General features: G+C 55.8%; 1 protein-coding gene across 3 annotated transcripts in view; it reads left to right on the top strand.

Annotated features, from left to right (window-relative positions):
- Positions 1-13,131, top strand: part of GLIS1 (GLIS family zinc finger 1) — a 230,082-nt gene extending 216,951 nt beyond the window's left edge. For all 3 annotated transcript variants that reach the window (XM_060083707.1, XM_060083717.1, XM_060083698.1), the window contains 4 exons: positions 4,371-4,527; positions 9,352-9,530; positions 10,036-10,203; positions 12,660-13,131. In XM_060083707.1, coding sequence (XP_059939690.1) covers positions 4,371-4,527; positions 9,352-9,530; positions 10,036-10,203; positions 12,660-12,817 — 662 coding nt within the window. In that variant the 3' untranslated portion in view covers positions 12,818-13,131. The remainder of the gene's footprint in view (positions 1-4,370; positions 4,528-9,351; positions 9,531-10,035; positions 10,204-12,659) is intronic.
- The last annotated feature ends 1,217 nt before the right edge of the window (positions 13,132-14,348 follow it).

The raw sequence follows: 14,348 nt of genomic DNA, 5'->3' as shown, positions 1-14,348 counted from the left end.
ATAAGATAGGGCCCGCCAAACCCCTGGAACCCTGCAGCCTATCCATCCGGACACTCAGAGCCTCTGGTCCAGCCGAGGCAGCCTGTGTGTCCCTCCCAGCTGCCGCGGGCCATGGAGCAGGTCTCAGGCCCTGGCAGGAATTCCTGGATGCTTGGGAATCCAGCCCAGAAAAGGGCAGTGTGGCCTGTGGATTCCAGCTGATAATACTTGTGCTCTACCCGCTCCCCAACCCCCAAAGAAACCACAGTATCAGAGCAGAAAGCTTTTCCCACCCTTCGGGATTTCTTGAATTACCCCAACCATTTTAAACATATTTTGTTTTCTAGTTTTTTTTAATTCTCCCCCCACAGCCTTAGAGTTGCAGCAAATTTAAAACTGTGTCAAAGCACTTTACCAAACAACCTCGGGAAGAGAAAGTGTTTCCCCTTTCTCTAGGTAGCCCTTCACAGGGTCTGTGCTCATACAGGTCCACAAAGGTGAGGACACCCTAGGAGGATGGTCCATGGAGGAGGGACCACACCCACCTCCCTAGGTGGCTAGGGGGCCCATCTGCCATGGCTGCTTCTTATAGGGTCAGAGTTGCTAAAATAGGGACCCTAGTAGAGAAGAGACCCTAGGGATGACCTAGTCTAGGGATAAAGGTTTGCAGCTCAAGTGCCAGCTGCCTGTGGCTGGAGCTGTGTGTTGAGAAGGATTCTGAGGCTCAGCAGGAAAGAGGGCTGAGACTGATTAATAATGGCTACCCTGGGGTTGAGGTCCTGCAGCTGCATCATTTTTACCCTGGGAGGACTCAGGTCTGGGCAGGAAAAGGACTGACCCAAGGTCATCCAGAAAAGTCAGCAGATCCAATTTGGAAGCCTGTTCTCCCAGATGCTATCCCAAGGCTTGTCCCAGGGAGAGTGGTCGGAACCAGCAACAACCACCTCTTGAGCACCTGCTTGGGCCGGTCACTTTACAAACATCATCTCATCCAGTCACCAGTGAGCCCATGCTGCAGATGAGAAGTGAAGTCACTGTAGCAGCATCGTGGACGGGAAGGGCACTGGGGTGATACCAAGCCTGCCCAGACCCGCCCCAACAATGAGTGAGGGGTGTTTCCCCTGCCCCGAGCCTCAGTTCCCTGCCCCGTCCCACACCTGCCGTGGCAACAAATGGGACTGTGGATGTGATCCCTTATATGAACCCATGTGACTGAGAATTTTGCCATTATTTTTGTGTCTCATGGTGAAGGAGAAGAGTAACTATTTACTCATCCATCTCCTAATAATGCAACAGCCAACATTTATTGAATATGTGCTGCCAGGAGCCGTTCTAGGGCCTATACATATGTGTGTTCACTAACATAATCCTCACGTCAGCCTCAGAAAGTACATGCTAGTATGCTCTTTCTTTTCCAGATGAGGAAACTGAGGCCTTGAGAGCTTAAGTAACTTTTTGCTGAGGTTCCACAACCAGTAAATGGCAGAGGCCAATTTCAACCCAGGCCATCTGACTGCAGTCTGTGCCCTCAACCCAACCGTCTGTTGCCTCCCTGCTGCCAATGCTACACCTCACCATACTGAGCACCTACTGTGTGCCAGGCTCTGTTCTAGTCCCTGTCCTTGAGCTGCTTCCAGCACAGTGGGGAGAAAAGGACCAGCCAGGCAAACCCAGGAGTCCTGGGTCCCTCTGGGATTCGGCCGTCAGGTTCTTCTGCAGACCCTACAGCAGATAGATGCCTGAGGCACGGTTGGGAACAGATGTTGGGGCCAGAGGTTAAGTGCTCACGGCTGGTGATTGATGATGCTGCTTTACAGCCTGAAGTGGTATGTTCTGGGGAGAGAACGGGCAGGCCCCATGTCCACATACTCAGCCGGCTACCATGTGTTCATCCTCAGGGGGCTATACAGAGAGGGACCTGGACCAGGCAGGGCAAAGGCAGGGGGAATGGCACAGATTCGATGAGTGTGGACAGAAGAGTCCAGAACAGAGCGGTGAGGTTAGGGAGGGGCTGGTGAGGGCGGCCTCAAATCTTCATTTGTCTGACTATAGGAAGCCCCCTCTAGCTTGTCTCTCATCAGGGAGGACCAGCTCTCTTTACAGGAAACCCTCGGGAGCTCACCTGGCAGGTGTCCCTCAGCTGACCCTGGTAACACGATGGGCAGTGAGGACATGAGAAGCATGAGGTCAGCACAGCTGAGGGAGAGGGAACAGGATTTATCAGGATTCTAGGCCTTCCCAGCTGTCAGACTCCCAAATGGGTTCAAGATGGCAGGTGCGGAGGTGCCATAGAGAGCGGTGAGTGGAGCAGGCCGTGAGCAGTGCTGAGCCAGGCCCCATCCGCAGAAACCCGCTCCTGTGCCTTCCTGACCAAGCTGGGAGGGATGTATGGCCGAAGGAGACTGCTGATGGATGTTGCCCGTGGGAACAGAGGTCCCCGAGATGGAGAGGGAGGGACCGGGGCTGAGAGGCAGAGGCTCCCGAGAGCCCATTCAGAGCCTGGGTCTCACAGGCAGCCCACAGTGAAGCCTGGACCAGAGGCCCCTAGCCAGACATCCAGGCTGCAGCCTGAGCTGGAGCCCCAGGCCGTTTCCCAGGCCTGGCTCTAAATGGACTTTCTCTTGGTATCACTTGGGAGGCCTGATTAGCTAGCTGCCCATTGCATGACTTTTGACAAATCACTGAAGTTCTTAAGACTTAGTTTCTTCATCTTAAAATGAGATCATATTATCTGCCCGATTGACAGTTGCTGAGATGCTTAAACTTGATAGTGTGGAAAAAGAGCTTGACGCATAGTATATTCTTAATTAACTGTTGTTAATAATAGATTAGAATTTCACCTAATGTAACCCTTCCATAGGACGTCTGTTGCTCTAACTCCTGGCCAGGGGTTGCAAACTGTTTGGTCTACAACCTATGTGGTGCCACAGTACCCTACCGTAAACCCTGCCGGTTCATTTACTTTGCTCCCTGCCGTGCCACCTAAGGCATTGAGTTTGCAATCCCTGCCATAGCCCTGCTCAGTTCCTGGTAGTAGTTCCCTGACTTGCAGGCCTGGGGTGGGCTAGGCTTAGAACCACCTAAGAAGGTAAAAGTGCCTCCTTTACTGCATCCATGAAAAGAGTGTGGTGTGTTCTCAGATGGTCCTCATGAGGTGCTAAGAACCTTGGGTCTGGATCCACGATGACCAGAGTGATATTTGAAATGTAGCTGCTGACAGTCAGAGTGGACACTGCATCAGTGCAGCTCGGGGCACAGCCCCCAGGTCCACAGAGTCCTCCCAGGGCGTCAACTTGATGAACTGATTTCTGGGAAAAGGATGTCAATTTCTATTAATGTTCAAATAAACATGGCCAGATTAAAGAAGGGGTGCAAAATTGGCCTCATTTTTTTTTTTCAGATGAAATAGGGAATGTCGAAACTTGCAGCCTTTGCTGTGACCTTCTCAGGCTCTAGTCCCAGAGTTGGGGTTCATTCTCCCCTCTAATTGGGGTTCCTTGGTGAAGGCATTTGGGAAGCAGTGGCCTCAGTAACTACTCTCAGACCCTCAGTTGGGACCCTGGACTGACTAGTGTTCCCCATTTGATTCATTAGCCCACCTGTCTTCTTAACAAGGGTAAGACCCTTGAGAGTAAAAGGTGATAAAAGGTGGTACCACCCTGCAGGTGTCTTCTAGCGGTTTAGAATCTGAGACTAGAGCATGGCTGACACCTCTCCTCGGTTGGGACCCTTGTGCAGTGTACAGCCTACACAGCCATCTGTGGTATCCCTTCTCCCAAGTCTCCCAGGCCAGCCTGCCATCCAGCTAGCATAGTCATCCTCTCTCTAGAACCCCTCACAGCAGACATCCCGGCGCTGCTTGCACATCTCTGGGGTTGGGTAGTTAATTTTCTCCAAAGGCAGCCTGTGACCCTACAGCAGCTCTGCCTGTTAGAAGGACCGGCCAGGCCTGGAGCTAAAGTCTGCTTCTCTCAAACTTCTCTTCATTCCAGGGTCTCTGTCTACTGGGGCTACACAGAGCAAGCCCCTTCTTTCCCAGAAGAGCCCCAGAGGTTTGAGGCAGCCTGCTCCATTCAACACCCCTCTGCCCCAGTAAACACACACGTGTGCACACACACAGCCCGACCACCCCCTGCCTCTGACAGCCCCTGTCAGTCCACCTCTGCTCTCAGCACAGACCTCAGCCCCGCACACAGCCCTTCAGCTACAGCATGAACAGAGCAGAGTGGGGCCATCATCTCCCCCGTTTGGGCCCCTAACCTTCTGTGAATACAACCTCGCTGGTTTCCCTTCTTGTCTTTCTCTCTCCGCAGGCACACAGCTTCTGGGGCATCCACAGCCATCTCTAGGGAGTGGCCGAAGCCCAGTGATATTTGTTTGCTTCCCTGCAGGCATGTATCCTGGCTCCATCACCCCCCATAACGGGCTCGCATCAAGCATCCTGCCCCCTATGCACGATGTCCCTTCCAGGCACCACCCACTGGACGCCACCACCAGTTCCCACCACCATCTGTCCCCTCTGCCCACGGCTGAGAGCACCAGGGATGGGTATGTACAGCAAGCCAGTCCTCCTCCGGGACAGCAGGTGGGCACCTGCACGGGCAGCAGGTGAGGGCAGGCGTCCCGCACACTCAATGGTTGTTACTAATAATGAAAATAGCCAGCGTTTATGCAGCGCTTACATGTACTGCGCTCTGTGCACGATTTCATCAGTGCCTTACGGTAACCCTACCAGGTGGCTGATATCAGGACGGGGCTTCTCGGTGCCTCACCTCGTGCCCCTTCCACTCCCTGGGGGGCGGCCCTGGGAAGATGCTGCATCCCCACCTGACCCTGCATTCTGGGCTTCCACAGCCAGGCCTCCTTGGGAGCCTCACCCTGACTTCTCTTTGGCTTGCACTGTGTATTTGGTGAGCAGACTACCCACTGCCCACTGCAGAGAGGCCCGCCTGGTCTCGTCCCCACTTCTGGCCGATGCAGCTGTGACCGTTGGCCGGCCCGCCAGGGCTGTCCAGAAGCCCTTACTGCAGGATCACTGCAGGGAGGGGGCCTCTTCCTGCATTCAGGGTGGTTCCCATTGTGGCCATTTTATTGGCTGGAAACGAGGAATGTGCTAATTGCTGGCCCCTAATGCTTCAGAAATCTGTTTTCCTTGCAAGCGGGCAGAGGGAAGCCTCACAGAAGAGGGAAGCCTCACAGAAGAGGGAAGCCTCACAGCCCTACTGCCTGCCCTCCCTGCCACTTTTGCTTGATCAAAACTTGTCCCCCAAGTTTGACTTGATCAAACTTGTCCCCCAAGGCCTGATCCCATCACCTTCCTCCTCCCCTGCCCTTCCTTCTCAAGGCTGCAACCGTGGCCTGCCTGTGTGTGGGGCCACCAGCCTGAGTTCATTACCAAATTCGCTGTCCAGGGCTCCTCTTGCTACTCCCTCATCCGTTCATTCAGTGTCCAGTTATTGAGCCCCTGATGAGGGCAGGGGCTCCTGGGCCTGGTGCTGGGGCCACTGATGCCCCAAGCCAGCCCTGCTGAAGCTCCCTGTGATAGACCTACAGGGATTGATGACGCGGGGCAAGTGCCCTCAGGGAAGAAAGCAGAAGGGGCTGTGGAAGCCCAGAGAAGAACCCAGTGTGGTGGGGGAGGATGTCAGGGAAGGCTTCTTGGAGGTGGTGTTAAGCCGGGCCTCCAAGGTTAAGTAGGAGCTGGCCGAGTGGAGAGGTTGGGAGGAAGGAGCAGCCAGAGCGTGGGCAAGTGTGGTGAGAGCTTAGTGAGTTCTGAGAAGCCTGAACCTTCGTGTGGGGTGATAAGCTCAAGAGAGCGATCACCAGGGCCAGATCACGGGGCCTGTGACAGGACTCTGTCTGAAGTGTGTTGAGCAGTGAGCAGGTCAGGTTTGGGGATGAGAAGGCACAGCCTGCAGTGTGGGGCTGGACTGCATCGTCCAAGGTGGGTGGATGGCAGCCTGAGCCAGCACCTGTGGGAGAGAGGAGGAACGCTCAGAAGGCATGAGTGCCATGGAAGGAGCAGGACTTGAGGACACTCTGGCTGGGTGGGGAGAGGAGGGCTAGTCAGAGATGAACCCCTGGGTGAGCAGGGAAGACTGGCTACGAGTAGGGGAAGAGCCACAAAGAGGCAGCATGATGGAGTGCAAAGGGCGACCCAGAAAACCAAGCCCTCCCCGAGCCTCAGTTTCCTCTTCTGTAAAATGGGCATTAAAATACCCTCCTCTAGGAAGGTGGTGAGGATCAGCTACACATGCCTGACATTGTATGTGTCACCCGGTACAGGTTCCTTGGACACTACCCCCCTGTCCCCCACCCACTGGCTCAGGCCACCTGTTCACCCACAGCCAGCCCCAAAACATCGCCAACCAAAGAAAAATAAACCACAGAGGCCTTGCCCCTCTCAGGCCTGTGCACTCTGCTCCACCTCATTCATCACCTCCCTGCCGCCTGCATAAGTGCCCATCAAGGAGTCCTGCAGCGAGAGGCAGAGTGATGACGGGACGGAGATAGGACCCCAGGCCCGCTCGGCCACCCGTGCCTGCAGGAGCAACGGGCAAGCCATCCCCCCAGCCAGGTGCCCAGGCTCCCCTGGGCTGCCCGAGAGAAGGGCCGTCACGCCTGACACCAGGCCCAGGCCCAGCTTGAATGGGTTTCTTTTTTCAGCCCCTGAGAAGAGGCGAGGAAGGGGGGAAGGCCTTCAGCCTCCCCGTCCTGCCAAAGTCAACATGGAAGGCCACTCGCAGCTCCCTGGTGGTTTGCTGGGAAGTTAAATAGCTTGACAGAATTATCTGATTCACTCAAAACTATGCTAAGAGGGCCTGACTTCATGACCAGATTTGTTTACCCTGGCTCAGAGAAGACGCTCAATAGGGTGGTTTTTTCTCCCCGGCCCTGTACGAGGTATGAAGCCCTAGTCTGCCAGGCCAGTGAGGTTTTATATTAATTTTTATAGGTTCCAATTGAAGCAAAAATATTTGACTTAGGGATCATTTGCATGACTCAGAAGAGGAGCTCCAGATGATCTTTTTTCCTTTTAAAGAGTTCAGGTAGAGCAGTATAACCTCAGCCTTCACGTCTGCTGAGGGGAGAGTCGTGTTCTGTTTAATTTCACTGGCTGTGAGGGTGGCAAATGGGAATTTATGGCAGGTTTGAGACAGGAGAAACAAACTTTGAAAATGCATGTTTTTTCCCCTTTGGATCTGGTTCTCCTTAAGTCTGCAGTGCTGTTAATCTCTGGATTTTGTAGCTGAGTGATTCAGAAGCCCATTTGTTAGTATTTATCAGCTGTTTGCTATGTGCCAGGCCCGGTGCTGAGCAGGGAGTAACTGAGAGGACCAGGCCTGGCCCTCCCCGCAGAGGCTCCCAGGGGAGGGGACTGACAGGAAGTCAGGGAAGAACTGGGCTGTGGGTGCCAGGATGGGGTGGGCATAAGACAGGAGGGTACCACCCAGCAGGCTGGAAGGAGGAAGACCCACCCTCCTGGCCACACCTGGACCCAGCCTCAGCCGAGAGAACTGGTTATGAGGACCCATGCCTTGTGCACAGCCCTACACAGTTTATAGAGCACAACTGTAGACCCTCTCGATGGCCCTGTGAGACAGGTCTAAAAATATACATGTTGATGATAATGACAATTAATTCATGGAGTCTTGATGAAGATCAGTTTCTCAACTTATGGAGGCTGACGTGTACCTCCAGGGCCTTAGATGCTAGGCCTGGGGACGAGGGACCCAGCATGGAAGCCCCTTTCTGCTGTCTTCAGCGTACTCACACAGTGGTGGGGGTCCCAGACATGGGAATGATGACAGTGCAGTGTCATCACAGGGGCAGTGACAGCAGGAGGCCCAAGTTAGAGCACATGGGGACCCTGCAGAGCTACAGACGTGAAGCCAACCAACCTTTCCCCAAATCTTTCCTTGTTTTGAGACAGTCCTGTTCCCCTCAGAGAGAAGCACTGATCTGTCTGTTCACACCTCTTCATGTGTTGGAGGGTGGGCAGGGGTAACATGCCTAGCCTGAAAAGGTTACCTGGAGCTTCACCTGGAGCTGTGACATTGAGTTCATAGGCTATTCTAACGCGAATGGTCCAACATAACCATTAATGCAAACAAGAAAATAAAGACTCTGAGCCCTCACACTCATCCTCTTTCTGCAGTGCACATAACTGCTTCATAGGCTGTGAGCCTTCAGCCAAGTTCCCCTGACCCCAGGGTCACTTGGGTTCCTGTGAGCAGACCTCAGAGGCTTAGGAAGGCGGCAAGAGGAAGGAACCTGGTGTACAGTGACATGAAGCCTAGTTAGACAGCCCACTGGGGCTCAGCTGGGTTCAGGGCGGCTGCACAGCTCTCAGCCGCTGCAGGCTCGTTTCAGAACGTGAGCTTCCAGAGAGTATAGGCTGAGGCCTACACCCCTTCAGGCTATGTACGAAGGGAGGTGGTGAGTCCCCCATCACAGGATGTGTGCAAGTGGAGGAGAGCTGGCCAAAGTTGGAGACAGAAGGTCCCTAAAAGTACACCATGCAGAGGACTAAAGGCCAATTTGGACATCAGATCTAAGTGCTAGTTTCCCTTCCTTTCACCTTGATGATAATGCTGATGATTCACAGTGTGGCTAAGAATGTATGTGACATCATACTGGGTGCTTTGTCTACATTGCTTTACTTAATTTTATCCTCACCATAACCCATGGGGTCAGTGCTGTGTGGCTGGGACTAACTTGGGCAACCTCTCTGAGCCTTGGTTTTCTGATCTGTGAACATCTCTCACAGGGTCTGGAGCAAGGCAGAGGTTCAATGAGTGAACGGTGACTGTTAGTGCCTTGGGATGTTCTCCTGCTGAGAAACTGCCCCGGCTTTCAGTGGGGCTGTTCCTGGACTCATCCTGCCAGTGGCCAGAGCGGCTTGCACAGAGTTAGGGTGTGGGGATCCAGCAGGGGTGGCTGGGTAAAGAGTTGCAGTGGAGTTGCGAGGTGGAGAACACAGCAACCCTGTGAGGAAACCAAGGCTCAGAGACATTAAGCATTTTGCCCAAAGTCACGTGGGCAGTGAGAGCAGATGGGGTTTTAAACAGTTTCGTTGACTCCAGAGGTTGTGGTTATAACCAGTGGTCTTGACTATCAGTCCTAAATACCAAATAGAAGCTTTTCTTTACTGGTTCCTTTGGACTCTAAAGCTTACAGGATTTTAAATTTTGATTCCGGTTTGAACATAATCAGAAATAAAAGCTTCCTCTTCTAACTGCACTGTTGTAAGTTAGAGCAGGTCAGTGAGTGAGCTCACTGTTGCTGGAGGGGAACAAGAAGTGGCAGGCATGCCTGTGGCCCCCACATCCCCCAGAGCCCATCCTGCTAAGGGCTGTCTCTTCTCTCCAGGTTGGGACCCGGCCTCCTCTCACCCATGGTCAGCCCACTGAAGGGGCTTGCGCCACCGCCCCTGCCACCGTCCTCCCAGAGCCATTCTCCAGGGGCCCAGTCCTTCCCCACGCTCCCCAGCAAGCCACCCTACCCGCCCTTCCAGAGCCCTCCATCCCAGCCTCTGCCCAGCCCGCAAGGTAAGCTCTGGCCAGGGGGCCCTCTCCATAGGTACCCACCGATTCCACTCAGGCTGCCCGAGAGGCAGGAGACACTGGCCTGGGGGCGGCAGGTGGGTACTCGGAATGAGGGCGGGCACTGAGGGCCACACTGGGAAAAGCCGGGAGGCGGGGCTGAGGAAGAGTTTGTTCCATCGACCAGGCATCAAAGGGAACAGCGTTCCCTTTGATGGCTGGGGGTGGGACTGGCCTGCCGCTTGGAGGAACAGTGAGAGATGGGGTATCTCAGAGGGGAAGTCGGGGGAGGGCCCACAGTCCCTTCCCCCGAAGCAGACCACCTCGCCCAACCCTATGCAGGGCAGGACCCCCCGCGCCTCCTCCACCCTGGGGCTCTCTTCACTCATTCACACCCCCCATGCCCACAGGACAGTGGGGGGGGGGGTGCTGAGCACTGCAGTGGGGGACCGTCCCCTCCCTCCCTGGGCATTTTCCCTCTGAATGCAGCCCCCGCTGCCTCCCCCTGCAGGCTACCAGGGCAGTTTCCACTCCATCCAGAATTGCTTCCCTTATGGTGACTGCTACCGGTCAGCCGAGCAGGCCGCCAGTGGGGACGGACTGGCTGGGGAGGCCCACGGTTTCAACCCCCTGCGGCCCAATGGCTACCATGGCCTCAGTGCACCTTTACCTGCCACAGGTAAGCCCCGCCTGCATGCCTCCTTTCCATTCCTGTGCCGCGTGCTTCGTGCGTATTGTCCTGCAGCCTTGGGACGGCCCTATGAGGTAGGGTCATCCCCACTTTACAGAGGCGGAGCTAAAGGCGCAGGGAAGTCCCAGGACCCCACAGAGTGGGGATTTGCACGCTGCCTGACCCCAGCCTCAGTGTTCCTTCCACGCTCTCACACAGAGAAGAATCAGACTAGGAGCTCCCTGTCTAGCTGATGCTTCCCTTTAAATATTTATTGAGCACCTACTGTGTGCCAGGCACAGTTGTAAACCCTGAGAATACAGCAGGGAATGAGACAAATACTGATCCCCATTTAACAGATGAGGGAACTGAGGCCCACAGAGGCCACACTGTAGGAAGAGACAGAGCCTAGAGGTTGTGCTTGTTCCTTATGCTGCACATGTGTCCCCCTCAGGGCCCTGGGCCTTCCTTGAGTAATGCCACCAGCTGGGGTAGAGAACCCAGTGAGAGGGGAGGGCTTCGCACAGCCCGAGTGGAGGTCTCAGACCCCAGGGCCAGGCCTGGTCAGAGCAGGGGCATCAGATGGGTGGTACCGCAAGTCCCCAAGCCAAGCCCACCCCAGATCAGCCTCGGGGCTCAGATCTAGCTGGAAGCTGTAAGGCCTGGGCAGGATGGTGGAGCCCCAGACAAAGGGGAGCCTGAGACCCTTCCTGGAGGCCCCTTGGGCAGCTCTGGGTGTGTGCAGCTGGGGGTGGAGGGATAAGGACTAGGGACAAGCACCAAGGCCACAGCCGAGCACACACAAACCTGTGGGTCACCTGCGTGTGGACCCGTGTGTTCCTGCTCACACACACGCTCCGGGTCTGTGCATGTCTTCTTTCTACACGTGTTTGTGGGGCCCGTCTTTGTGGCCATGTGCATGCATGTGCATGCAGGGCCAGCACAGTGGGTCTCCGGTAGTGTGAGCGCCCCATGTGTGTAAGGAGCTCGGTGGCACGGCACGTGTGTTTGTGTCTGCAAACATGTGCTCCACATCGTGCTTGTGCTGATGTTCATGCCGTGTCTGTGCACACGCGTGTCCTCCTCCTGTGATTCCCCTCTTGTGTGTACACGTGTGTGTGCATGGTTGTGTATTAGCATGTTTGAGCCATTTCATATGAGCATGCTTGTGTGCAGGTGTGTGCCTGTGTGTTCGGGTACGGTGTACATATCTCTGTGAGTGGACATGTGTCACACGCATGCACGAGCGGCAGATGTGAACCTGACCACAGGTCCGCGGGGGGCGGGGGGGCGTGTTCCGTGTTTGTTTGCACGTGGGTTGGTGCGTGATTAGGCGCCCGCCACCGCCGTCTCCGGCGCTGCCAGCTCTCACCACCCCATGCTCCCCCTGGCCCCATCCAGCTCTAGGTGGGATTTTCTTGGTTTAGCAGCAAGACCTGAAATAAATAGCTCTGAGCGGGGGCGAGAGGCAGCTTCCATGCCCCCCACACCTGGGTAGGGGGTTCTTTTGGCCTCCCCTCTCCCTTGCTGTCTGGGTGGCAGCCCAGCATCCAGTGCCCTTGCCCACACCTCCTCTGCCAAGCTGAGAGCAGACTCACAGGATTGAATCCGGACCAACAAGGTAGGGCCATGGGGCCTCAGCATTAGTTTGGTCTGATCCCACTGCATAGACAGGAAGACTGAGACCCACCTGTCTCAGGTTATACAAATTCATGACAGCAGCTCAGGGACAGAGTCCTTAGGGCAGGGACTGGATAAGATGCCCTCTCTAGGCCCCTTCTAGGTTTCAGACCCCCACCCCAGAGACAGCGTGTCCAATGGAAGAGCCAGGTGTCTCGGAGCCAGATGCACCTGGGTTCAAATCCCCGCTCCCCTGCTTACTATGACCTGGGACAAGAAGCTTGCCTTCTCTGAGCCTGTCTTCTCACCTGTAAAATGGGATAATGAATCACACCTCATAGGATTGTTGTGAAGCTTAAGTGAGACAAGATTTAAATGAGCTTTTGGTAAACGCCCAACGAGTGCTGGCCCCCTTCTTTGGGTTTCTTGTGTCTGCTGGGGCATAGGAGCCTGAAAGGGTGGCGGTGGGCTGGGGTCCTTCTGCCAGGAGAAGACCAGCCCTTGAGGGCTAGAGCTGTGATGTTCCCACCTCGACCTCCCCTTCCTCCCCACATTCTGCACCACAGTCCAGCACTGGGTGATGGACTGCCCCACGCCAGCCCTTGCCTCTCTCCCCAACTGCCCTGGGCCCCTTGGGGGTACAAGGCCTAGGGAGCCTCCTCCCAAGCCCCCACCCTGCCCACCAGCTCCCCCATCTGGAAGAGCAGAGGTCTCAGAGCACCCTGCTGAGGGGACACCGTGATGAGGGACCCTGGGCAGGAGGGTGGGGTCTGGGAGCAGGGAAACAATGACAAGGCATGGCCCTTGAGTTCTCCAGTGTGGACCCTGTCCCCCTACACCCACAGGCTACGAGGCCCTGGCCGAGGCCCCTTGCCCCACAGTGCTGCCACCACAGCCAACGGAAGATGTCGTGTCCGGCGGCCCCGAGGACTGCGGCTTCTTCCCCAACGGGGCCTTTGACCACTGCCTGAGTCATATCCCCTCCATCTACACAGACACCTGAAGGAACGCCTCCCACACCTGCCTGACTTCCACCGCAGACGCTCCCTTGCCCACCCCGCCGTCTGTTCCCACCTTCGGGGCACCCAGCCCGAGCAGCCAGGCCACTGCTCCGCAGAACGCAGGGTGCCTGGTCTGCGGCAGCTGCGCAGCACTGGCCGGGAGTGAGCCTCTGAGCCTGAGCCAGGTGCTCAGAGGTGCCCGTCAGGATCCGTGACCTGTGGCATCCCTTGACTGTGTCTTCCTTTTGTTTCCCCAATGGTTTCAAAATCACAGACCTCGTGTATATAAAATGTACAGAACTTGTTTTCCATTCCCCTGCCAGTTTTATATTTTTGGTTTTACAAGAAAAACATTAAAAACTGGAAATGAGACCTGGGGGAGCCCGGTTCTGCTTTGTGATTCAGCCTAGAGGCCGAGACCAGGAGAGCAGTGGAGGAGTGTGTAACAGAGCCGAGGTGCGGAGCCCAGCTCGGTCCCCGGGTTCCCTCGGCAGGGACGGGGGCCCGCATCACAGGGCCGCCACCACGTGCTGTGGGCCTTACAGACACCAGCACTGGTCCCAGGACATCAATGAAAGGCAGGCTCATCCCCGTTGGCAGACAAGCAGATCAAGGCTGGGACTGAAATTGGAATTCCTATATGACCCAGACCTTTGCTCTCTGCACTGACTCCTCAGCTGGTGGGAAAACGTGCTTCAATTCTGGCACTGGCTTTGGGTAAACAGGGGAAGCCAGGGGAGGGCAGAGCAGGCCTTCCAGGGACAGAGCCCGAACAGCCTCCAGAGGGCAAGGTGCAGAGGCAGGGCCCCTACAGGCGGGCGGGGGTGCAGAGAACATCCTTTTTACATAGAGCCCCACCCACCCTGAGTGGCCCAGGAGGGAGGGAAGCGGAGGCCAGTTCGGAGGGCACCAAGGCTCCCACAAGGCGGCTGCCCTTCCCACAGCCCAGGCCTATGCAGGTGCCCTGGACAAGTGTCCTGTGTCTCACCATGTCATCCTGAAGGTCAGCTTGTTAAAAGCAAGTCCTCAGGGAAAATTCCTGCCTCGTTACTGCTGAAGTGAAATAAAGCAAGGGAGGTCATGTTTACTGAGCACCTACTTTGTGCAGGGCTCTCCTCCCACCCCACCCCACCCCGGCTCTGGGAAACGGCTCTGTGGAGGGTCTTTCTATCCCCATTTAGATGAGAGGAGCAACCAGGATTCAAACCCAGGTCAAAGGGACACCTCTTCCTACTGCATGGCTGCGTTAGGCAAAGCAAGATGGAAAGATCCAGCAACCCCTTCTTTATAAAGAAGAGAGGAAACTAGGATTCAGAGAAGCCACCCAACCAAGTGGCGACAGAACCTGTGACGCGTGCCTGGCTTCCCCCCCCCACCCCGCCAACCTATCTCTGGGGCTCCCTTCGTGCTGGCTCCCGGCTGGCTGCAGCCAATGAGGAGCCCAGCATGGCAGGGAGGGCAAGAAGGAGGGTCCCCGGCAGGCTATATCTTCCACTGAAGGTCAGGGGCCCTCTCACACGGCCCCCAGCCTAC

Source organism: Mesoplodon densirostris, chromosome 2, assembly GCF_025265405.1.
Source record: "Mesoplodon densirostris isolate mMesDen1 chromosome 2, mMesDen1 primary haplotype, whole genome shotgun sequence".
Lineage (NCBI taxonomy): Eukaryota > Metazoa > Chordata > Mammalia > Artiodactyla > Ziphiidae > Mesoplodon > Mesoplodon densirostris.
Note: the sequence above shows the minus strand (reverse complement) of the source record. Positions and strands in the feature narration are given on the sequence as shown.